This window comes from Leucoraja erinacea, chromosome 34 (assembly GCF_028641065.1).
Source record: "Leucoraja erinacea ecotype New England chromosome 34, Leri_hhj_1, whole genome shotgun sequence".
Classification (NCBI taxonomy): domain Eukaryota; kingdom Metazoa; phylum Chordata; class Chondrichthyes; order Rajiformes; family Rajidae; genus Leucoraja; species Leucoraja erinaceus.
This window is the reverse complement of record NC_073410.1, coordinates 9,202,252-9,226,822: the sequence shown is the minus strand read 5'-3', so window position 1 is coordinate 9,226,822 and position 24,571 is coordinate 9,202,252. Positions and strand designations below refer to the sequence as shown.

Sequence of the window (24,571 nt, the reverse complement as noted above, 5' to 3'; positions counted from 1 at the left end):
CTGACACTAGGTTTACACTTGCCTAATTTATACTGGGATTGTCGTTTGTTCTGCTCAGCCTATGTCAACGTTCAATGCGGGGAATGGTGTCCCTGGTGTAAGACACACAAGAATGTGAACACTGTTAATTGGTGTGCTTTCTTGGCCATAGTTTCAATGTGACTGGTCCAGGACAAATTGTTGAAGAAAATCAACCATCTTTACTTCGGCACCATTAATGTCGACTGGGATGTGTGTACTGTTTCGCTTCCTGAAGTCAATCACTATCTCCTTTGTCTTGCTGACATTGAGAGAGAGGTTGGTGTCATGGCACCAAGTTGCCAGCTTCTCAATCACCTTTCTGCACTCCATCTCGCTGTTATTCGATATCCGGACCAATATGGTGGCGTACTGGCAAACTTGATGTTAATCAATTGAGAAAATCAAGCTTGATGTTAATTAAGGTCAATAACATTTCATCAGAACATGTATTCTTTCCACGGATGCTGACTGACCTGCTGAGTGTTTCCATTTTTATTACCAAATACACACGTCTTGGTTGGAAGGAACAGACATTATCTGGGGCTAGACACCAGATACCTAGAAACATCAAAGATTTGAGAAAGGTAGAGAAGGATAGACCTAGGTATCAATGGGCAACATGTCTTCCAATAATATGTTGCGGAGGGACAGAATATAAATGAGAAACAAGAGGTGACCAAGAATGGATTATTGTGAAGATTGTAAACGAGAGATTGAGAAAAGGAATAGTGAAAGAATTTCCAACCCAGATAAAATTGTCCCCAGTGTTTCATAAAGGATTTGAGTATAGGAGCAGGGAGGTTCTATTGCAGTTGTACAGGGTCTTGGTGAGACCACACCTGGAGTATTGTGTACAGTTTTGGTCTCCAAATCTGAGGAAGGACATTATTGCCATAGAGGGAGTGCAGAGAAGGTTCACCAGACTGATTCCTGGGATGTCAGGACTTTCTTATGAAGAAAGACTGGATAGACTCGGATTGTACTCGCTAGAATTTAGGAGATTGAGGGGGGATCTTATAGAAACTTACAACATTCTTAAGGGATTGGACAGGCTAGATGCAGGAAGATTGTTCCCGATGTTGGGGAAGTCCAGGACAAGGGGTCACAGCTTAAGGATAGAGGGGAAATCCTTTAGGACCGAGATGAGAAAAACATTTTTCATGCAGGGAGTGGTGAATCTCTGGAACTCTCTGCCACAGAAGGTAGTTGAGGCCAGTTCATTGGCTATATTTAAGAGGGAGTTAGATGTGGCCCTTGTGGCTAAAGGGTATGGAGAGAAGGCAGGTATGGGATACTGAGTTGGATGATCAGCCATGATCATATTGAATGGCGGTGCAGGCTCGAAGGGCCGAATGGCCTACTCCTGCACCTATTTTCTATGTTTCTAGGTTTCTATGTAGAGGCATGACAGAGAAGTTCTTGCTGGGTCCATGCATTCTGAAAGTCTGGGCTCATGGTCTCCAATGGCCTTTTCTTGCATTCCATGGTGAGAAAAAGGATGTCCATGACATTACATGAATGCTGGTTTACAGGATCAATGCAATCAGATTGACATGTGGCTGCAGATCTTCAGTGGAGATTAATTGTTTACGCTAACATATGTAGTCAGGTGCCATCCCACTCTACCGGAGTTAGGGAATGGTAACTCTCTACGATGATTTAGCTCTTGCCTCAGCTGGGGCCAATGACACTTCCAATAACTCACTCACCACCCTGGGCAGCACCTGTTAACTTAGCACAGGGCAGCAAGCAAATATGTCAACTTCCTGGCTTCAATACTCAGTGCCATTGTACACGAGTCAGCAGGGGAGCAGCAAGACTTTGTTTTGTTACTTGAATAAAAAGCAACACACATCTTGGAAATTCTGACCCCAGTTTACTGCTTTGCGACTGTATCACAAAAACAGTTCCTCGCCATTCTTCACACCTTCACTCCATTTTGTGTTTGTTTGTTTCCACCTTAACATCCAAAGTTTGAAGACTGCTTACATACATGGTTTTATCTGGTGTCTCTGCTATCTGAGACCCTTGGTTCAATACTATATATATCTCAATGATGCACATGCGAGAAAAACATTTGGAATCAAATTCACTGCACTTTGCATCAGCACTTGGTGCTGTGCAGACACAACTCCAGTCTATCCTTTCTGCACAATCTCAACAGTTTATCCCATGAAGACCTTGAGTTAGAAAGCTTGGAGGTGAGCCTGCAATATCCCAGCAGATTTTTAAAAGGTAAGTCACCACAAACATCTTATAGTAAGATAATGTTGGATAGTCTTGGCAGTGGTTGAATCTCCCTGGATTTGTAAGGAGTAATGGATCTTTGGTTCAGATTTTATGTGGTTGACCTAATATAAGGGCAACTGTTCTCTTTCAATATCTTTGTCAAATAAATGTTTGGCTGCAGAAAATAGGAATAAGACTGAACATTTTATTCACTTTCTTGCATGCATTCCCTGCGGTGTTTTCAGTATGTGCTCAATATATCAAGATCAAAACATTTGGTTTCTTAAATCACCAATTTTGGAGTACTTAATGAGAATTAGACAAAATGTAAATGCTTTTGGCAGTAGTTAGTGGGAATGTTACCCCGGGTGTAAATGTAATTGCCAATGAGTGTGGTTTCTTTTCTTCACCCTCCAGTGGCAAGAAAGGATAGACTCCATCGACCATGCCGTTAGCTGGGACACCCGCGCCCTCCAAGAGGAAAAAGTCGTCGAGAACCATTATAAAAACGTTGAAGGATGGTAGGTCCTGGACATGAGAATCTCTCCACACACATCGAGGATCACAGCCCTCCCTATAAAGATACCAAGCTCTTCCAAAAAAAGCTGAAGCAGTTACTCGGATTACAGGGTCATTTATCTTGGTGCTTGAATTTATCCACAGCTGATTTGCAATGCGGTAAACTGTTAAATGGCCTTTCTGCCTAATGCCGGCATTTCTATGATTAGTTGTGGTTGATATGAAGTAGCTGTGAGGAGTTTTGCAGGCTGCGTCTTATTAATAAACACCTAATTTCCCCCTAGATTAAAAATAAACCAGTCACTGATTGATTGACACCCCGAAAATGAAACATTGAATATTTTTGGAGGTAGACAAAAGTGCTGGAGAAACTCAGCGGGTGAGGCAGCATCTATGGAGCGAAGGAAATAGGCAACGTTTCGGGCCGAAACCCTTCTTCAGATATCCTTTTAATCTGGATATCCTCTTAATCTAAGCCTCCTGCAAACTTTGATTTAAAAAAACCCGTGCAGAGCCAGAGATCTCCCCTCTCCTCTCAGGAGTACACGTCAGTCCTTGGAGCTGGCGAATGCAAACAGCTGAAGATATGTGTGATTTACGGAGTGCAATGTCTGTAATATTTGCCACGCTGGCCTGTAATTTCAGCCTCCAAGGCGATAGGAATTGGCGAGGCGCGCAGTTCAATAAATACCCAGCGCCAAAGGTGGGTCTCGCTGTCACTAATAATTATTTTACGATTTTAAACAATTTTCTGTAACAGCCGGGGCCGAGATTAACTTCGGGAAGAAGATCAGCATCCCTCGGGATGTGATGTTGGAGGAACTGTCCCTGATGAATAATAAAGGCTCGCAGATGTTTAAAGAGCGGCAGATCAGGGTCGAGAGGTTCATCTATGAGTCACATCCCGACGTCTTTCACCCAGATTCGATGGTAGGCATTTCTTCCTTCGGGATGTTACCAGTTAAAACCCAACCTCTAATGCTGCCTCTGAATACATCTTGAAACAACACGTTCCCACATATCCTTCCCACTCATGCTACCTCTCCATTTCTTCTTGTGTATTTTCTAATGGCTGATAGTGAACATCTGCCATTTAAGATAAAGGGAATCCCAATACAAGATGTGGCCATTTATATGCTGGCGTGGATTAGCCTCAGGATGTTATCATATCTCCAGCCTTACCCCAATGATATATACGCCTTCATGGTTAAAAAAGAGAAACCTGAAACTACATTAACAAGAGGAATGGGAAGAATAGGATAGCCATTGGAAATAGCGACCAAATAGGGAAACCTATCTCTATAAAGTGGACTGTATACACAAAGCAATTATAATATTATCTTCAGTGAGAGAGACATGTTCCAAGACATACTGAATGAAAATAATACAAATTGGATATGGGATATGTGCAAGTGATGAATAAAACTTGACTTGACTTGAATTTATATTGAATTGACTCCTTAGCTTTTGTAGCACCTCACAGCCTCTGCATTATATATGTGTTCAAGAAGGAACTGCAGATGCTGGAAGATCGAAGGTACACAAAAATGCTGGAGAAACTCAGCGGGTGCAGCAGCATCTATGGAGCGAAGGAAATAGGCGACGTTTTGGGCCGAAACCCTTCTTCAGACTCAGACGTCTGAAGAAGGGTTTCGGCCCGAAACGTCGCCTATTTCCTTCGCTCCATAAATGTTGCTGCACCCGCTGAGTTTCTCCAGCATTTTTGTGTACCTTCTGCATTATATACTTCACTCCTGATTTTAAGCCATGTTGAATGTTTTGCAAGCATACTTTACACAATGCCAACTTGTATCACAATTTCAAACATACCAGATCTGCTCATGGTCTGATTTAATCCATCTGACTGATATTCAGCCTCATTTTCACCCATATCCAATTTGTATTATTTTCATTTTCTTTTCTCTTGAAGTTGATGCATAAATTAGTTTTATCACCATATTGGGTTTGATCTAAATTAAAATGTATAGAATTTTAATCCAAGAAGAAGATTAGGCTGAGGGGAGACCGGATAGAAGATTAGGCTGAGGGGAGACCGGATTATACGTCGTCATGCAGATTGAATTAATAAAGTTGGAAAAAAAGAGTCAAGAGAATGAATTCATGGAGTGCATTTGGGATCATTTTTTAGAAGAATATATTGCAGAGCCAACAAAAAACTGGTCACCTTGGATCTGATAATAAGTAATTTAGCAGGTTTTTAATTAATAACCACAGTGTAAAAGATCATAGTATGATAATATTTTGTAATTAATTTGGGAGGGAGAAATTTGGGTCAGAAACAGTTGTGTTTAACTTAAAGGAAGGAATTGCAATGAATGTGGATTTAATAGGCTATCGTTGACTGGACTGATAAATTAATGGGGAAGACAATTGATGATAAAGGCAAATGGGTAAGAAGGTAATTCATAACTACTCAGCAGATTAATCATAGTAAGGAGAAACATTTCCATGGAAAGGATGAACCAAGCAGAGCTAACCAAGAAATTGAACAAAGGTATTTAAAGAGAAAACATATAGAGGCAAACATCAGCAATGGACTTAAAGACTGGAATACATTCGGCATCAGGCAAAGGAGGCCAATCATTATAATAAATGGAGGAAATATACTATGAGAGTAAATATATGGGAGTGTAAACCTGGACAATAAGAGGTTCTTAAAGGAAGAATCAAGTCCCTGATCATTTGGCCCCTTAAAGAATGAGCTTGTCAAATAGTTTTGAGGTAGAAAGACGTGGCAGATGAATTAAACGGAGACTTTGCACCCATTTTTATAGTGGGTATAAAATACTACAACATTCCAATAATACTGAATGATGAAGGGAGAAATTAAATACCCTCACCATCACAAGAGATTTAGAATGAAGCCAACTAATGAGGTGAATGACTGATTATTTCCTGGACCGATGGCTTTTATAATAGAATGCTAAAATGAATAGCTATTGAGGTAATGGATGCACTACTTACAGTATATCTTTCACAAATCCTTTTAAAAGTTTAAAAGTTTCTTGTTTTTTTTTTCTTTGCTATTTTAATTTTCCAGGAAAACTTTCAGAAATACCTTCCTGGCTCTGGTGTTCTGCTGACGACTGGGCCAGGTGGTGTTCAGATAATGGACTCCAAATTCCAAAGTGGGTACAGCCACCATGGTACATATGGAAAGGGCACAGCACCAGCGCCATACCCCAAACCTCAGCATCTTGCTGCTGTCTCCGGGATCATTGGAAAACATGGAAGTGGCCAGGGAGAAGGAGGAAGCGGTGAGGCTGGAGGTGCAGCGGGAAGTGGGGTTCATGGTAAGCATGTGAGCGAGATTCACCCCAACAAAACCAAATAGCTTTGCAGAAAGTGTCAAAGACCTGAGGAAATCACCCTTGAGCCATGTCAGTAAACATGTGAGGTTCTCTGAAGCTGTTCACCTGTCAGAGTCTAATTCAACTCATGATACATGTTTGAACTAGAGGGAGGGATTAATGGGAATAATAGATGGAAAAACCAAGGGGCAGTTTTGTTGTGTCTTGGAGTGAGAGAGGTCAAATCTATCACCATTCTAGTGACCCCACAGTCTACAGAAGGCTTGGAAATGCCAATGAGAATGAGGCATCCATGTGGCTTGAGTATTAAATGACATGTCTACATTTTACACAGTGAGCAGAGCTGCTCAGAAAATAAAGATGCTAACCAATTTGAAAGTAATTTAAAACTTGTATGAAGCTCAGGCACTGAATTAATTAAAATTGTATTTGTCTGGCCAAGAAACAGCAACAGTAATGTTAACCTAGACCAATGTATGCAAAGTTAGGAAGTAAAATGGATCTTATGGTGTCTTTCAAAACTTCAAAATATCCCAGCAACAGTTTGCAGCAATTAACTTATTTTGGAATTGTTTCTTAGTTATGAATGGATTGAACTGCTTCATATATTTTCCAGAATTGCTTTTTTTTTGTCAGGATTTTCATAGAATTTGTTATTTGTGAAGAACTTGGGAAGAAAAGTGAAGTAATTCTTATCCTTCGACCAATTGGTAACAAAAAGGAAGCATATTTTTCTGGACATCGTTGGGAGTGTGACTGGCAGTGACAATGGCATATTTAAATCCCTGCTGAACTAATGTGAAGATAATGTTGGGTCTTCTCCTTGAGTCGAGATGCTGCAGGCCAATCGACAGATGGGACTTGAGCAAGCTACCTGAAAAGGCTTCGCAACAACTCCAGATTTTGGTCCTTGGCCTCACTCTCTGGAGAATAGGAAACGAATTATCAATCTACAGCTTGCTTATGATTGTATTTAGCTGCAGGCCCCCTCGGATAATTGGTCTCAAGTGTTCAGGGAGCCATATTGATGATTTGACTTATGAGTAGCCAATAAAATTAGACATAAAGTTGATAAGTCATAGGAGCAGAATTAGGTCATTCGGTCCATCGGGTCTACTCTGCCATTCAGTCCTAGTTGGTCTATCTTTCCCTCGCAACCCCATTCTGCTGCCTCCTCCCCATAATCTTTGACACCCTTACTAATCAAGAATATGTCAATTGCCACTTTAAAAATACCCAATTACTTGGCCGCCTCATTTTAGATTCACCAAGGAAACTGTTCCTATATCTATCATGTCAATCCCAGTCAGAATTTCCCACTTAAATCACATCTCATTTTTCTTAACACTGGCAAATCTTACTTAATTTTTCATCATAAAGCAACTCCATCATTCCTGGAATCATATAACCTACTCCAACATCTATTTCATGTTCTGTCCTTAAATGCCCAGGGACTGTGTAAATCCAATTGCACTGTGTAGAGTCACATTAATGGGTACTGGTAATCTTTCGTCTCTGGTCTCCTGGTGATCAGGATTATGTGAATGTTAAAGTGGCACGATCAGGAATGTTAAACTGGCATCATGTTTAAATGCATGATTGCTCAGCTGCTCATGTTTTACTGTGCTGTTTGTTTCCTGACAGGTGGTGGTGGTGGTGAAGATGGGAAGGGAGCTGGAGCAGGAGGCAAAAAGCACACATCGGTAATCAAAACCTACTTATCACCTTGGGAACAGGCCATGGGGAATGATGCGGATCTGAAGTCCACCATGAATCTGCACATGGCGTTACCAGGTTCTGCAACCAAACTTCATGCCTACAAGTGTTTCAACAGGTGAGGTTCCTGACTTAAAGTGAACAGAAGGTGTAAGAATTAGTTACCCAGTAATTAAATCACATTGACGGAGATGTTTAACCTCTTCTCCTTTGGTTGATTATCTGTCCAATTGCAGGAAATGAAAACAAGGGAGTAGGATATGGATAGAAAGGATGGGAGAGATGTGGGGGCAGATGTAGCATATGGGTATGAAATCCACTCTGTCTGATGTGAAAATCCTCCCTGCTCAATCCCAGTTCTCGCTACTTCTATGTAATCCCACTTTCGCATCCACTCCCATATTAGGGACAATTTCACAAGAGGCCTATTAACCTACAAACCTACACATGTTTGGGATGTGGGAGGAAACCAGTGCGTGGGAAGGAAACCCACACAGTTACAGGGAAAACATGCTAACTCCACACAGACAGCACCAAAGGTCAGGATCGAACCCGGGTGTATGGCGCTGTGAGGCAAAAACGCTACCAGCTACGCTACTGTACCACCCTGTGTGCATGAGGATAGTGATTTTGACGTACTTTTCACAGAATTTTGCAGATATTTTACAAAACCCTACGAGGCAGATTGATTATAATGTGAATGACTACGTGGTCCAAAAAAAATGGTGGCTCTTGGATTACATTTTTTTTTCAGTGGGAGAAAGGAAAGAGTATTAAAGCTTAAGTGACTGGGGGGCTGCAACAGAAAGATTTCACAAGGTTCCTTTGTCTTTGCAACATGCATGGATATCTGGGATTTAAATGCAGAACTGTGATTGTGGACTTAGCCAATGATTCCAAAACAGGTAGTGGGGCTAATAGTGAAGAAGAATATCATAGAGATCATGAAAGTTTAATGGACATAAAAGAGGCAAATGTAATTCAGTCAAGATTAGTGTAACATAATGCCTGGGAATAGGGCAAACAACTAATGGGGTCACAATGAAAAATAGCATATACAAAAAATAAGTTGAGAAAAACTGGGATTTTGGGAGTGCAGGTCAACAGAAGGTAATAAAGTAGGGATTAGTGATACTTGCCTTAAGTGTTTCAGACAGACAGTATAAGAGTAGAAAGGCAATGCTGGAACTGAAAAAAAAAAACTTAGGATACAGTTAGGGTATTATGTACAATTCTGGTCCATGGTTCGCCAGTGACCACATTGACACTCGCAATAGGATGAACTCACATGGTTTAGTCCATTAGTGGTAAGCAAGTCCAGGACTCCATGGGGGCACTGACCCTTGCCATCAGAGTGCACGTGCGATGATGTTGGCAATCTCGGGCTTGTCCCAGCAGCTTAGGCCTGGTCTTTGAAGGAGGAAGTTTGGCGATTTCAGGCTTCTACCTGCAGTTCGCCCCTGCCTCGAGAGGAGCTGCTGATGGTACAGGATTCTTCCTGGCAGCTCAACGTTGGGTTTGGAGAGGCGACACTGGATTATTCCGGCAGCCAGTCTTTGCCTCTGTGTGTGTGTGTGTGTGTGTGTGGGCGCAGTCCCTCATTGTCAGTGGGCAGGTAGAGATTCTGGCAACTCAGGCTTGCCCTAGCCACTCAGTCTTAGCCACAGGTAGAGGTGCTGGCTAATTAGGGCTGATGGTCTAATCTGAACTACACAGTGGCACTGGTGGTTTTGGGTCTGTCCCAGTGGCTCAGTCTTCCTCGTAACTGCAACAGGAGAACACAACTGGGAGGGAGGCAGCCCACTTTGTTTCCCTTCCTCCCATCTTCCTTCTCCTTCTTCCACTTCCACTTTCTCTTCTGCTTCCTCTCTCATCCTCTCCCTTGTCACAATCTCCCTCTCTGGCTTGAAATCCTGGGTTTGAAAGAGAGTAGCTAAAAAGTGGCCAACCGATAGCCATCATTCTTGGGATTGGTCTCTCTTGGTCGGTCAGCCTGTTAATGGGATCAGAGCTGCACCCAAGGGAGAGGGCGCTATCACAAAGGGTGCGATAGCTCAAGAGAAGAGTTCTGAGGAAATGTACTATGGTTTTACCAGGCTGGTACTATAGAATTATAGTTACATGGGGAGACCAGTCAGGCCAGCATTGTTTATTTTGGAACTGAAGAGGTTGCGGCCCAGTTTAATTTGAGGTGTTCAAAGTCATGAGAAACTATTAGGCACAGTGGCACAGCTAGTTGACCCACAGCCTTAGCACCAGAGACCAGATTCAATCCTGATCTTGCTTGCCATCCATGTGGAATTTGGATGTTCTCTTCTGACTGCATGGGGTTTTCTCTGGTGCTTGGATTTTCTCCCACATCTTAATGACATGCAAGTTGCGAGATTAATTAGATTAGATTAATGTGTAAGTTAGTGATAGAATCTGTTGTGCAAAATTGTGTGGTTAATGATCGGTATGGTCTCGATGAGCTGAAGGACCTGCTTCTGTGTGGTATCATTGCTCTAAGTTTAAAGGTACGTAAATGACTGAAGTTTTGTTTTCTCTCTCTTTTTCTTTATTTGCATCATTTGGTTCCTTCCAAATTCTAACAGAATTTGTCCAGGCACCAAAGTGGTTTCTTATAGTGAATTCCTCCAAGAGGCTAGTATATGATTGTTTTTACATGCATTGAGTTACCCAAGAGATTGAAGAAGTGACAGTGAACAAGTACAATAGATACACATATGGACCTCCGAAAGGCACTTCATGAGTAACCAAAGTGCATGAGTGACCACATCAGAATTAATCAAAAAACTGAAACTTATGTTTTTAAAGAGATAACATGGCCACATAATTGTCTTGAGATAGGAGGCAATGATCATGGTGATTTTATTTCTGAATGAAGTAAAATATGCATTGGAGTTTTCCTGGGATTAATAGTAGGACCAATGTTTTTTGTTTATTATTTGTGTTCAGAGAATTTAATTTCAAAGTTTACAGTTGATATGAATCTTGGTAATGTGAGCCAATATACAGTATGCAAATCAATGTGAGATGGTTCTCTTTGGGAATAACAACATGGAGGAGCAGTGTAATTTGGTTTGATTTGAGCATGTGCTCGATCATCAGGGAATCAACATCAGGGAATCAACGATACAACTCTTTGTTGATGCAGGGCAAGTTGATCAGGGTAGAAACAAGGAACTGCAGATGCTGGATTACAAACAAGGACACAAAGTGCAAGGGAATGAAAAAGGACTCAGCGGGTCAGGCAGCATCTCTGGAGAACATGAATCTCTGGAGAATCTATCCATGTTCTCCAGAGTTGCTGCCTGACTCGCTGAGTTATTCCAGCACTTTGTACTGAAGTTGATCAGGGTGGTTGGAAAAGTCCATGGAATACTTATTTTGCATTGAATGTGAAAACAAAGCAACGCCACACTTTTATACATTGCTTCTTAGGTCATTGCTGAAATACTTGCTGCCAGACTTTAGGAAGCATGTCAGCTATATGGAGGAAATAAAGAGAATTATCAATGATGAAGTACTTTATCTGTTATCTATTTAGATGTGCCGGGACTGTTCTGCTCACAGCAGGAGGGAACATGGGTTCCAAATGGCAAAGAGCCGTGGTGTAATAAGGAAGTGAGAATTATTTTTCTGCCAGTGTGGTGGTTAGCCAAAATGAACAGATTAAAAACAATGGCAATGGGAATGGAGGGGATACTTCTTTATAATTAGGGCTTTGAAGATATGGATCCTTTGAGCTAGTCCCATACAAACGTTTAAAAGAAAAATTGATAGACACTGGTAGTAGATTGATATGCAGCTTTCTTTGGAAAAGGGTGGAAAGTGGGACTAAATTGTTTCTCATATGCGGTGGGGAAATTATGGGCTAAATGACCTCCGTCAAATTTAGAAACAGACAAACTGTGGAACAATTCAGCATGGTTCTCTCTGCTAATGTTTTCTGCACTTTCAATTTCAAAACCTCTTTCCGTCCATTGAGAGCAGCATGAGGTCGTTTTCCCAGATCTGTAAAACCATTTCCTAATTCAGCGATAGACACAAAATGCTGGAATAACTCAGCGGGACAGGCAGCATCTCTGGAGAGAAGGAATGAATGGGTGACGTTTCGGGTTAAGACCCTTCTTCAGACTTCATACATCAGAGATGCTGCCTGTCCCGCAGAGTTACTGAGCATTTTGTGTCTATCTTTGGTTTAAACCAGCATCTGCAGTTCCTTCATACACATCCTAATTCAGTGACTACTCTTGGTCAAGTGACTAATATTTCACCAATTACCATCTGGGCAGGCAGCACATGCATAGTTATAACATAGGAAATACATATATCTTGTATATGGAAATAGGAGAAGGCTGTTTAGGCACTCAATTCTGACATTAAATATCATTCAACCACTTTTTTTGCCCAAATCCATATCCCTTGATCTCTTTGAAAATGATGATAGCATTCTTAATATTAAATAATAATTACTCTATGCGTAGCTGTACACATCTATGATGGATGTTTTTGCTCTTCATTGCACCCGAGATATTCAATCATTTAGAAATTGGCGATCTACCCTGTGGAGGTGTCCAGGGAACAGGCTAAGGCTATTTCTGTTGGTAGTTTCATTTAGCATGCATGTGGAGTAAGCCGGTGTATTATAAATGTAGCCTAAGGTACTTATGTTCTATCTCCCTTGTTCCTCTACTTCTCCATCTCAGACCTGGGTAGCCTGTTGTAAGTTCTTTTCCAAGTAGAAAATGTCCAGAAAGAACTGCAGATGCTGGTTAAAATCAAAGATAGACACAAAATGCTGGAGTAACTCAGCAGGTGAGGCAACATCTCTGGAGAGACATTTTGGGTCGAGACCCTTCTTCAGATCAGAATGGGGTACTCAATTTTCTGGCCCAAGAGCAATCCCTTGCCATAGCACTAAGTTCAGCATGGAACCACCAGATCCCAACCTTTCCACCACATTTTGACATTCTGCTGGTGCAGTTCATTCTACCCTGAAAATGAATGAAACACTGGATTGTGGAAAGAATGTGGAGCCACTGTTTTCTGAAGAAAGGATCCTGCTTTCATGAATGTTTTCATATTTCTCTTGACCTCTTTGAGCAAAACTAGGTAATATAATGGAAAGCCCTGTTTCGGGTGTCTATATTTGTATGAGCAACCAGAATTAGAGCCGGGAATGGAGTGTGGAAACACATCAATATGGTAAACATTGCTAAATGCCAGTTGTTAGTTGATTGGTACATTTCTGTTACAAGGTATTAAGGATTGTCAAATATGAGGCTGTTGTCACAAGCCAGTCCTACTCTCACTGATTATCGGAAAGGTCTGAGAGGGTGAATGGCCTTCAGATCCAATGTGCAGCTTGAAGGAGGTGCAGGTAGTTGCTAGAGATCATTCCAAGAAAATTGGTAGAGTGAAGGTGGTGATAGTAGCGATGACGGCTTGGGTAAAAGACATTATGTGTGGAGAAAGTACTTGTGTCACAAGTCTTGTTGCTTCGAACAGTTGCCCAAATTGCACTGTCTTCTGCGACAAAGACCAGCTGGCCAATAACCAGTCCACTCTTCAACTAGAAGATGATTAACAAATACAGGCTCAGAGTGAGCAGAGCTAATTTTGTAGCCACCAATGAATGTAGTGTAATAAGGACATGAAAGAACAGTTTTGCATGTAACCGTCGAAAAGATGATGAGAGTTTCAAAATTACACTGCCAGAAGTCTCTAATATCTGTGTGACCTGATCAGTATTCTTAAATTAGACTGTTGCCCTGTGACTTGATATAGCTGTGTCACTGGATATGGTGGCTTAGTTTTGAAATCCATCCACATTCTTCCAGTAGAGCTGCCTCACTTAAAGGACTTCAGACTCCTTGGAAAATAAAATAAATATCAAATGCATTTCTGCAAAAATGGCGCCATAGAGGGAAGTAGTGGTAGTACAGAATTAAATAAATGGATGACAATCCAATGGTTTACATTAATAATCCAGAGAAAAAAAGACACAAGGTGCTGATTCAACGGGACAGGCAATATCTCTGGAGAACATGGATAGGTGACATTTTGGGTTGGGATCCTTCTTCAGACAGCATTATTTATTCCTGCCTCTAATTTCTGTGTCTGAAGAAAGGCCCCAACCCAAAACACCACCTATCAATGTTCTCCAGAGATGCTGCCTGACCCGCTGAGTTATTCCAATACTTTGTGTCTTTTTTCGTAAACCGGCATCTGAAGTTCCTTATGTCTACATTTTATTGCTCTAATGCAAACAATGTGTGCCCACTTTGAAGAAGTTCTCATTTGTTTGAAGAAGGGGCTTCTTCTATCCTTATTTCATACTTTTGATGTTTTCATCGCTGGCCTTTATCCAACCAACTGTCAATCGAAACTGCCCTCACCTATAGCCATCTATCACGTGTAGGAAAGAACTGCAGATACTGGTTTAAATCAAAGGTAGCCACAAAATGCTGGAGTAACTCAGGCAGGACAGGCAGCATCTCTGGAGAGAAGTCTGAAGAAGGGTCTCGATCTGAAATGTCACCTATTCCTTCTCTCCAGAGATGGAATACTTACTCCAGCATTTTGTGTCTACCTTCCATCTATCACTTGCCAGGCCGTGTCCTGCCCCCATCTCTCTTCCAGCTTTCTTCCCCCTACGACAATCAGTCTAAAGGCCCAGATTGAGTGGATGTAGAAAGAATGTTTCCAGTAATGGGAGAGTCTAGAACCAGAGGGCTCAGACTCAGAATAAAAAGACATACCTTTAGAATGGAGATGAAAGGCATTTATTTAGCTGAAGGCTGGTGATTTGTGGAATTCATTGTCAGAAATGGCTGTGGATGCCTAGAGATTTAAAGCAGAGATTGATAGGTTCTTTTTTAGTAAGGGTATCAAAGGTTATTGGAAAAGGCAGGAGAATGTTGAAAGGGAAAAATAAATGAACTATGACTGAATAGCAGAGTAGACTCGATGGGCCGAATGACTTAATTCTGTTCCAATGTCTTTTGGTTGAAGAAGAGTTTTGTCCTGAAACATCACCTATCCACATTCTCCAGAGATGCTGCCTGACCTACTGAATTACTCCAGCACTTAGTGTCTTTTTGTCATTAAAGTCAAGCCAGGAGATCAGTCTGGGTTCAGTAAAGAGAGTGGAAGGGTATGGCAGATATAGCACTAGGCATACCATAGCGAATTGCCAACATGGCAAAGTTGCAATATTAACTACATGAATGCCAAAAATATGGTTCAGTTGTCTTGTAAATAACAGCCAAACTCAACTCTCTGCAATCCTGCCTCTGTAAATGGTGTAAACCACTAACATTTAGCCATGGGAAACATTAATCAAAGGAAAATGCTCCATCATTTGGAGCCATACTTCTCCAGGAAGATGGCTTTCGTTACTGTAAGATAATCATCACAGTCTCATGATTCCAATAAGATTGTACCCTCGGCACAATTATTTTCAGATGCTTCATTAGGAATGACCATCTCCAACGTGGGACAATCTAACCGCAACTTTGAAATCCAGTGACATTGCTATCACAGTTCTTCAGGGTCAACAGCCTAGGGAATCACCATTTACTAGAAATTCAGCGAGACCACTCACATAAATGAAAAACAGATCTAAGGTTAAATGCCCTGTAGTGAATGAATCACATCCTGACTCCCAAAACCTTTCCGCCATCTGCAAAACACAAGTCAGGAACATTGTGGAATATTTACAGATGAGGGTTGCTTAATCAACATCTGAGGAGCTCAATATTATCTCAGACAAAACAGGGTGTTGGATTGACATATTATTATATAATCATTCCCTCCTTCCACCGCTGCCACCATTTTCAAAATGCAATTTAATTACTCAATTTGGTTACTTTGAACAGCATCTTATAAATCTAATACCTCATCACCAATAATGACAAGGAACGTATTTACATAGCTATGTACAATATCGATACGTTCCCTTCCAAATGATTAACTGTTCTCACGGAAATATTTTGTATGTTTTTCATTGCTACTGAGGTTTAAATGTTTCAATTCCATATTAAATGGTACTGTGGAAGTACTTTCATGACACAGCACATCAAGGTGATTCACCATCTTGACAAGGGCAATTAGTGAAGGACAATAAGTGCTGACATTGTGTTAGCAATGGCCACTTTCAATGAATGGAGACATTAGAATCGTGGGGCATCTGATTTTTAAATATATTTGTTACTTTCGTAAATGATGTACTTTTAAATCGCTTTGCACCTATTTACCTTGAAGCTGCAATACAGGTGCTTCCTATTTGCTCCATTGTATCCGTATAAGAACTTTATGCTCCAAATGAGCATCCTTTCCCATTCATCCTGTTAATATTTCTGTTCATTATTTTTCTTGCCTGTTATTGTTGCTGACTTGTTTACATTTCAAATGAGGACAGAATGTTATTATTCCTAAAGGATGAAAGAAAGATCAGGAGTCAATTTAAAATATTGTCCGATGTAATAATTAAACTCAAACATGTTTAAAATCCCTTGCAGAACTGCAATGCCCTATGGAGGGTTTGATAAGGCAGCGAAACTGATGACGTTTCAGCTCCCAGAATTTGAGGCAGCTCTTCCAGAACTCGAGCCCATGGTTGTGTTCCACCAAGATATCAGCACTCGACCTAATTTTAACAGGACCCCTCTGGGCTGGACTCCAACAAGCACAGAGAATTTGGTTAACCTTGGAATAGATCTCGAGTTTAACGCTGAAACTGATGACTTGTAGAGGCCTTGGAAAAGTGCCTTGAAGCCATCTGTTTCAAGCACTCAGTTGGTGAGTGCTCAGGAGCACTTGGAAAATATTGGATTAGAAGTGACACTTGGCTATAATCATCACCGCATAAAATGTGTATTCTTTAAAAGCTGGTTGCTTCGCCCCCCCATACATTATCAACACATTTTGTAACTATACTGTACACTGATCTAGAACAACTTTTTGGGTTCCTGTGACACATGGGATCCACATTATTTAAATAAAATCAAATATGGTGGATATACATTTATGCCTTACAGATGCCTCTATTTACTGTTGGGCAAATATTTTCTAAATGAAATAAAATGTTAACAAAATCAGTCTATTATTTTTCTGTACAAATTCACTCAGGCTGTTTGAAGAACAGTTAAAGGTTGTGATACTTTACATTGGAAGCAATTTTCCCAGTTTATGGCTAGAGCAATACTAGATCCTACCTTCTAGAAGAAAAATCACTGGCATGCCAGGTGTCGCTATTCTATTTGCATAGTTGGAAAACTTACAACCCAACAGTATGAACATTGAATTCTCAAATTGTTGGTACCTACCCAACAACAGCCCCCCCCCCCCCCCCACCCCTTTTCTCCCCCTTCCCCTCACTTCCCTGTGTCCCACCTAGATTCACACACATTTCTCCCCTCTCCGTCTCATTCCACCTGCAGTCGATCCTGTGGCTTCACAATTTACAACTCTTCAATCCTTATCTCGCACCTTTTGCTTTTTCATCCCTGACCTTTCTCCAACCATCTGCCTATCACAACCCCCTCACCTGTATCTCTTCTGACTTGCATCCCTCCCCACTAATGGGTAAGCCATTTAGAATGGAGACAAGGAAACACTTTTTCACACAGTTGTGAGTCTGTGGAATTCTCTGCCAGAGGGCGGTGGAGGCCGGATCTCTGGATACTTTCAAGAGAAAGCTAAATTGGGCGAAGGCAGAAACAGGGTACTGATTGTGGATGATCAGCCACGATCACATTGAATGGCAGTGCTGGCTCAAAGGGCGGAATGGCCTACTCCTGCACCTATTGTTTATTGTCTGTCTATAGTCTATAGTCCTGACCCAAAGCATCACCTTTCCATGTCACGCTAAAGTCTCAGCCTCAGACTGTTTCAGTATGGTTTTGCACTATCACCCGCAACAAGTTCTCTGCAACTATGAAAGAATACAAAATATAACATGAAAGTGACCCTTTGTCTGTGTCACAGTCTGTGCTGAAAATGATGCAAACCACATCTAATCTATCTGCATGTGATCCATATCCCTCCATTCCCTGTGTATTCACGTGTCCATCCAAGTCTCTTAACCACCAGTATCATATCTGCTTTAACTACCATTCCCAGCAGCGCATTCCAGGCACTCACCACTGTCCCCGTGTAAAAAAAAACTTGCCGAGCACGCCTCCTTTAAACTTTGCCTCTCTCACCATTTGATATTTCCACCCTGAGAAAAAAAGGTTCTGACTATCTACGCAAAATGTGCATTAATTTTATACAGCATACATTTTATACACTCAAATCACTACCAAAAGTTAATAGCTGTGGACAGAAAAATGGTCATCAATGAATAAGCTTCAAAACGAGAGCCAGAAAAAAATATGATAAATAGTTAATGTGAATAGGCAGTGTGTTGTAACTGCACAGTTAAATTAAATGGTTAATCTCTCAAAACATTCACTCGCTGTAAATTGGTTCTACTGAGCATGTCATGGGAAGGACCATTTCCATTGTGCAGAACTCAATGATCCTCAGCTCTGTTGGTAAGTGAAATTAAAATGAGACCAAGGGAAGAGAGCCAAGGAAATGCAACAGACATTAGAATATCCCATAGGATGCAAAGATGTTGAAGAGAGCTGGTGCTGATAAATCCCACATAGATCAGTGGTCCATAAACGGGGGACCTAACTTCAAATACTGACATAAAGGTCCATGTGATACATGTAGGTGCTTAAACCAGTTAATTCATGGTTCAATTTGATATTTGCACATTCTATTTAGTTAACCTCAAGAGTCAGTCATTTGTTCTTAAAAAATGATTCTCCAACAATAAAAGAAACGTATTGTGTTGAAGGAATCAGTTGTCAAGGTAACACTGTTGCAACACAGAAATGTTGGACTTGCACAATTCAAACATTAACAAACAAGAGCTAAAATGGATACTGCCTGACCTTCAAGTCATTCCCACATTCCAATGAAAATAGCTACGAGTTTAGGTTTCAAGGCACTGTTAAAAAATATATAGAAGGAATTTTAACCAGAAAAGCTGTAATTTTGGCTGAGGGAATCTTTAAAAAATAAGCAATGGAATTGACTGCATAGTAAACACTCCAGCCCTTATACACATCCATAATATACCAGCTTAATACCAGCCATCCCACCCACACTTTACTGATCAGTCTGTTATAAGCCTGCCTATCATACACCTCTTGCATTACACCAGATCACTAAAGACCCATTTATTACATATCCCTATTATGGATGGTGGTGGCTTGTTATAGATGACGATAGTATGGTTGTGCGGTCTCATGTCTTGTGGGATTGAGTGTGGCTCATGAGACCGCTGTGCGAGCCACATACGTTTGAGCAGTGGGGGCACAGGAAGGCTGCTGTTGGAGGATTTAGGCCTGCAGCCTTCCTCCTGCCACTGGCACGAACGAGTCAGCTTTGACGATTGTCTTCAAAACTGCTGACCTTCCTAGTGGTTGTATGCCAGCCAGTCCTGTCACTGGCACAGGATTTCAGTTATTTTGGGGGCTTCACCTGCATGCTGGAGGTGGTCCTTGATGCAGTCTTTGAACCGTTTTATTGGGCGTCCTGGGTTCCTTTGACCCCGTGACAGAACTCTGTACAGGAGTTGACAAGACATGTGAGATTCATCCATCCGGATCACCTGGCCTGTCCCATCGAAGCTAGGCCTTTATGATCATTGCTTCGATGCTTGTAAAAGCCAGACCGGTACAGCACTTCCTTGTAGGTAACCCTGTGTTGCCAAACTGTGACACGGGTGGCCAAATTTGATAGATATTAAATTATAACAAAATACCACAGCCTTAAAAATGGGCCTACATATGATCCTTTTGAGCTAATTTGTGATCAAAATCTACCAGAATTTGACCAAACTAATACTTTCAAAATTTGAAAAATAAACGAGAAAAAAGCATTATTTATAAATTTCATTTTCTTTTAATATACATTGGGAAGGTAACCTTTCATCAAATTCGATGCATTTACTCAAAATTTGGAACAAGAGTGGTCTGTGTGATGGAGCATACTTTCGACGAACCGATTTTATCTGGGACCATCACTTTCGATTCCCTTCGCTACAGTTCCTTTACAACAACAAGCAACAAGCAAAAAAGTAACGCAATTTAAACATTTATATAGTAAACAAGACGTAACATTTACTAGAAAAGAACGAAGTGCATAAGTGCAAAAAGATTTTTACTAATCAATGATTCCAAGCAAAAAAAAGTGAACACAGTGTTATTCAGAGCACAGTGTGCTCACTACGTCTCTTATACTGATTTCTAAGCTCCCTTACAAAATGTCGGCACATAACCCACCACGAGGCCCGTAGTTCAGGTCAGGGTTATTCCAATAAGGCCTTGGGTTTAACCAGATATGTTTTCAGGGAAATCACGTTCTCTCTCATCTCTTCATTGTTCCGCTAGGTTTGTTTCTAGCCCTAATCTGTCTCACAGTTTAATTGCCACAGGCAGATCTTCTGAACAATTCCCAATTCAGAATTCCATGATCAATCAATTTTAAACAACCAAATCCTTCAGATTAATTTTATGATCAGCCTCTGGCTTGATATTCCCTTCCCATTTTCAGAGGGCTTCACAGACCATTAACAACTCCTTTTTATGGCCAAGTCAAAACTTCTGTTAAGGCTGAAAACATTGTCGATTTTTCTATTTCATGATGGTTGATTTAACCTCAGACTTGTACACTGAGCAGTTCATTCGGACTTTTCTTTAAAACTGACCCCAAACTTCTATTTCTAAAAATGCTGTCCAACCTATTGAGTGTCTCCAGCGCTTTCTGGCCTTATCGCTGGCACTCATGTACTGAATAGATGGAAAAGATGGAATTTTCACTTAAACTGGTAAGTACAACCTTTTGAAGCATTTGTCGGCTGATGTTTGGAATGTTTGGTCCAGTGTTTTCTTGTGTCGTTGCTATTTCGATTGGAACAGCAGGGGGAGCTATTGATGGCTAATGGGCATTATTCACATTACAAAACCTGTTGGGTTGCAAATAATAAATTGACAATGCTTAGGAAACTTACACTTAAAAAAAGACATAACTAATTAGCTGCTAACACGACCTGCAAAATCTGGTCTTTTGGAAAGTTTGGAACTGAATTGTATTGGGCCTGACACTGCTACATATTATTTCCTCGGATTATTCAGTGGGATAAGGCAGCACATCACAATAATGAAAATTTCCTCTTGTAACCAAATAGCATATATTAATTAACTGTGTTCCAAAAATTACTATTACTCTCCCAATATTATTTGGAATTCACTCTGTTACTGATTTATTAGAGACTTTAAAAAAAAAGAGGACAAACGTAGACAAAAAAATCCAGCTTCCAAAGTTAGGCAGGGAGTCTGTGTTCATTCCTAGTATTTTCACCAAATAATAAAGGCTGAAGCATCTGTATGCAAACAACATTTATGCTCTATGAAACACTGGCACCGATCTTCCATCATTATTTTCATTCTTCTTTGACAGTCTGAACATATGACATGTTGTATGAGTAGAATTAAGCCATTCGGCCCATCGAGTCTACTCTGCCATTTGATCATGGCTGATCTATTTTTCCTTCTCAACACCATTCTCCTCATAATCTTTGACACTCTTACGAATCAAGAACCTATCAATCTCTGCTCTAAAAATAGCCAATGTATTAGCGTCCACAAACATCACAAGGTCGCTCAGCATTTGTAGATGAGCTAAAGGGCTGCGATATTGTGCATTAGTACTTGGTCTAGCACCAAATCATTATTGATTAATCCACTGAAGTAAAGAACAGAATGGGCTTTGTACACAATATCTGCAAAGCAATGGTACTCTACTAATCTGCCACACTTTGACATCATGCCCTCTGTAAAAAAAAAGGTTCATGGTGAGACCCTGAAAATGAGGTACATTTCCCTTTCCTTGAGAGCCACTTTTCAATGAAGGCAGTGGTGAATTTCATCATGTCTCCTTTACTGAAAGGTAGCATAGGAAGTGATTCTATATTATCAGGCACTAGTTGCCCCATCTGGGGTAAAGACTGCTGATCCCACATTGATCTCATCAGTTACCTTAGAATCCATTGTGAAACAAGTCACCCATGACCTTGAAAAAATGCCTAAGATGACGCAAAATCCTGCTGTGATTGGAAATAGTGATCACTGACATACAATTGCTTTCAGCCTCCTGCCTATAACACTTGCACTAAATCAAGCTGTATTCACAGCCTCTCCTCGGTCTATATCCCAGGCAAAAAGAATACCTCCCGCAAAATTGCAGTCTCTTGTGGAGCATTCCCCCATGTCTCAAGAAGCCAAGCTTGGCAGCATTTGTGTCTCAAATTATCACATTATATGGTGAATCTAATTTCTCCTACACCCTAGATGCTATTCAGAGAAATATATTCGCTGAAAAAACACCCAGCCAGAGAAGATATTTAGAGTTGATTAAATACTTGGTTAAAGAGGAGGAGTGTTAAAAAAGCTGTTAAAAGTTTCAGAGCAGTGGAGAGGTAAACTAGTCTGAGGACAGGAATTGTAGGCTTTAACATCGTTAAGCCTGTGGTCTCTAGTAAGAGGCCGACTTGGGAGCTCCATGCCGCGGAGAGAGTTTGAACAGCCCCGATGCAGGAGTTTCGATCACACCGGGAGCTTCGATCGTCGGCTCCAGGGGCTTTGATCTTCCCGACCGCAGAAGAACAAAGAGGAAGTAGATTGAACATGTATTGCCTTCCATCACAGTGAGGAATGTGGAATTCATTGTGGTGGATGTTTATGTTAACTTTTATGTGATTGTGTGTCTTGTTGCTTTTCACTTAGTAGGGCAACCCAAATATCACTGTACCTTAATTGATACATGTGACAATAATCTGACCTTGACCTTGAAAGCAAAGCCACTAATGGTGGATTAACAAAGAATGGACTGGACACCATTTAGAGGGCCAGCAGGTTAACCTGATAAAGTTGTGGAAATCTTAAACATAAACCCTCGAAGGATATAAAAGTAAGGAAGAAAGACTCATTAGGAGACACCAAGAGACTGCAGATGCTAGAATATTGAGCAAAAACAGTGTGCTGGTGGAATTCAGGTTAGGCAGCATCTGAGAAAGGAAATTGACAGATGACATTTCAGGTCCCTTCTTCAGATTGATGGAGTAGGGGGGAAAAATATGGAAAAGAGATGTTGGGGTGGGGCAAAGCCTGGCAAATGATAGATTAATACAGGCGAGGGGTGAGTGATTGGCAGATGGGTGTAGATACAGATAAAGGCAGAAGGCAAGGAGAAAAAAGCGGTCCGATAAGAAGAGTGAAATGTAAAGCCAGAGGGAAGAGAATCCAGGTGGAAAGGGCACAGGAGAGGAGGGATATGTTTAAAACAAACTTTGTCTTACTAGTAGCCAATGTATTTCAGTAGATATGGTGGGCATGGAGCAAAGAGGATAATGTGAGACAGACTTTTAGATGAGTTTAAATCTATGGAAGTGGATAAGGGGGTCAGCCAATAAAATACTAGAAAGGTTTATTCCAGAGAATCGAGAAAAAGGTGGAGATTTCAGCAGAACCGAGACAGGAATGGGCAGTTAACATTACAAGGGCAAAAAAACGTAGACATTGTGGTGGAGGCTAGTTCAAAAATACCCGAAACCAGTTTGCAAATTTTATTCTAAACAAGGTAACCAAGGTGAAACATTCCACGTACGGCTTGAAGAACTGTCTTAGACCCGAGTTTGGATTTCTTTATCTTTATTGCCAGAGTAGGAATAGATTGAATGTTTAATTTGCCTGATGTTAATTGACGAGTAACATTTACCTTGCAATATTAATGTGACAAAGAGTCTAGCAGGTTACAAAAAGTTGATTAGCGAGTAAAATGGTCGAGTATGTACTTAACACAATAGTGTCTTGAATTGATTGCAAAGATTGATCTTAATGAAAATTCACATATAAATCAAGTACTAATGATTCATCAGTAGAATAATACAACTTCAGAGATAGTGAATGGAGTGAATTTCCCATCCATGAAAAACCCACGATCTGCAGTTGGAGTTACATTGAATTAAAATATCATTAGCTCAATATCATTTTATTTGAGTTCTCCGGTGTTTGATGACCAGCGTTTATAAAGAAGACATCCTCACTCAGTGAATAATGTTCAAGAAATAATTACTGTGAGTTCATTGATTAAAAATTCATTCTTCATTCACTGGATAAAGAAGATGTGCAATGTGATGAAGACAAAGTAATAGTTGGTTACTGGATAAGTTGATTAACAAATAAAAATGCAGACATAAGAAACTAAAATAAAAACAGACGATGCAGAAAAGCATCAATAAAGAAAACACATTAAAAACAGACCATCTGGCCATACCTCTCCTTCGTTATTTCCTGATTCTGTACCTCGTATCCGCTATGCTCCAAAATCCCAGCCTTAGACTCCCAAAGCGTCCAAAAATTTCCATCCCCAGTCTTGAATAGTTTCATTTCAGTCCAGAATTTCAAAGAATCAAACCTATTTTTAAAATTAAGGCTATATGTTGTACAAGATGCCCCTTTGCTTTGTCCTCTCTTACTTGATGTTATACAATAGTGAATCATCTAATTTATTCTGAACATAGCTATGGATGATTTACATGGAGTTACATGAAATTGATAGATGAAACTTGGATATCTCCAAGTTTGCGGATGACACTAAGCTGGGGGGCAGTGTTAGCTGTGAGGAGG

The 24,571-nt window shown here is 40.7% G+C and overlaps 1 protein-coding gene and 1 long non-coding RNA gene across 2 annotated transcripts; one reads left to right on the top strand and one right to left on the bottom strand.

The window, feature by feature from the left end:
* The first annotated feature begins 2,101 nt into the window (after positions 1-2,101).
* On the top strand, positions 2,102-16,924 carry myoz1a (myozenin 1a). The gene is made up of 6 exons (XM_055661814.1): positions 2,102-2,256; positions 2,668-2,771; positions 3,530-3,699; positions 5,831-6,083; positions 7,746-7,935; positions 16,346-16,924. Exons 2-6 carry the CDS (start codon positions 2,696-2,698, stop codon positions 16,575-16,577), a joined length of 921 nt encoding a protein of 306 aa, XP_055517789.1. The 5' UTR covers positions 2,102-2,256; positions 2,668-2,695; the 3' UTR covers positions 16,578-16,924.
* Positions 14,676-24,337, bottom strand: LOC129712984 (uncharacterized). The gene is made up of 3 exons (XR_008726167.1): positions 24,219-24,337; positions 16,082-16,258; positions 14,676-15,507 (listed from the first exon to the last, which is right to left on the bottom strand). It is a non-coding gene; the product is annotated as an uncharacterized LOC129712984 (long non-coding RNA).
* Positions 24,338-24,571: the final 234 nt, after the last annotated feature.

Excerpts from the sequence above, each read along its gene's own strand:
- myoz1a (XM_055661814.1), top strand. The coding sequence starts at position 2,696 with ATGCCGTTAGCTGGGACACCCGCGCCCTCCAAGAGGAAAAAGTCGTCG. Across the intron at positions 3,700-5,830 it reads TCTTTCACCCAGATTCGATG|GAAAACTTTCAGAAATACCT; the intron begins GTAGGCATTTCT and ends TTAATTTTCCAG. Across the intron at positions 6,084-7,745 it reads AGCGGGAAGTGGGGTTCATG|GTGGTGGTGGTGGTGAAGAT; the intron begins GTAAGCATGTGA and ends GTTTCCTGACAG.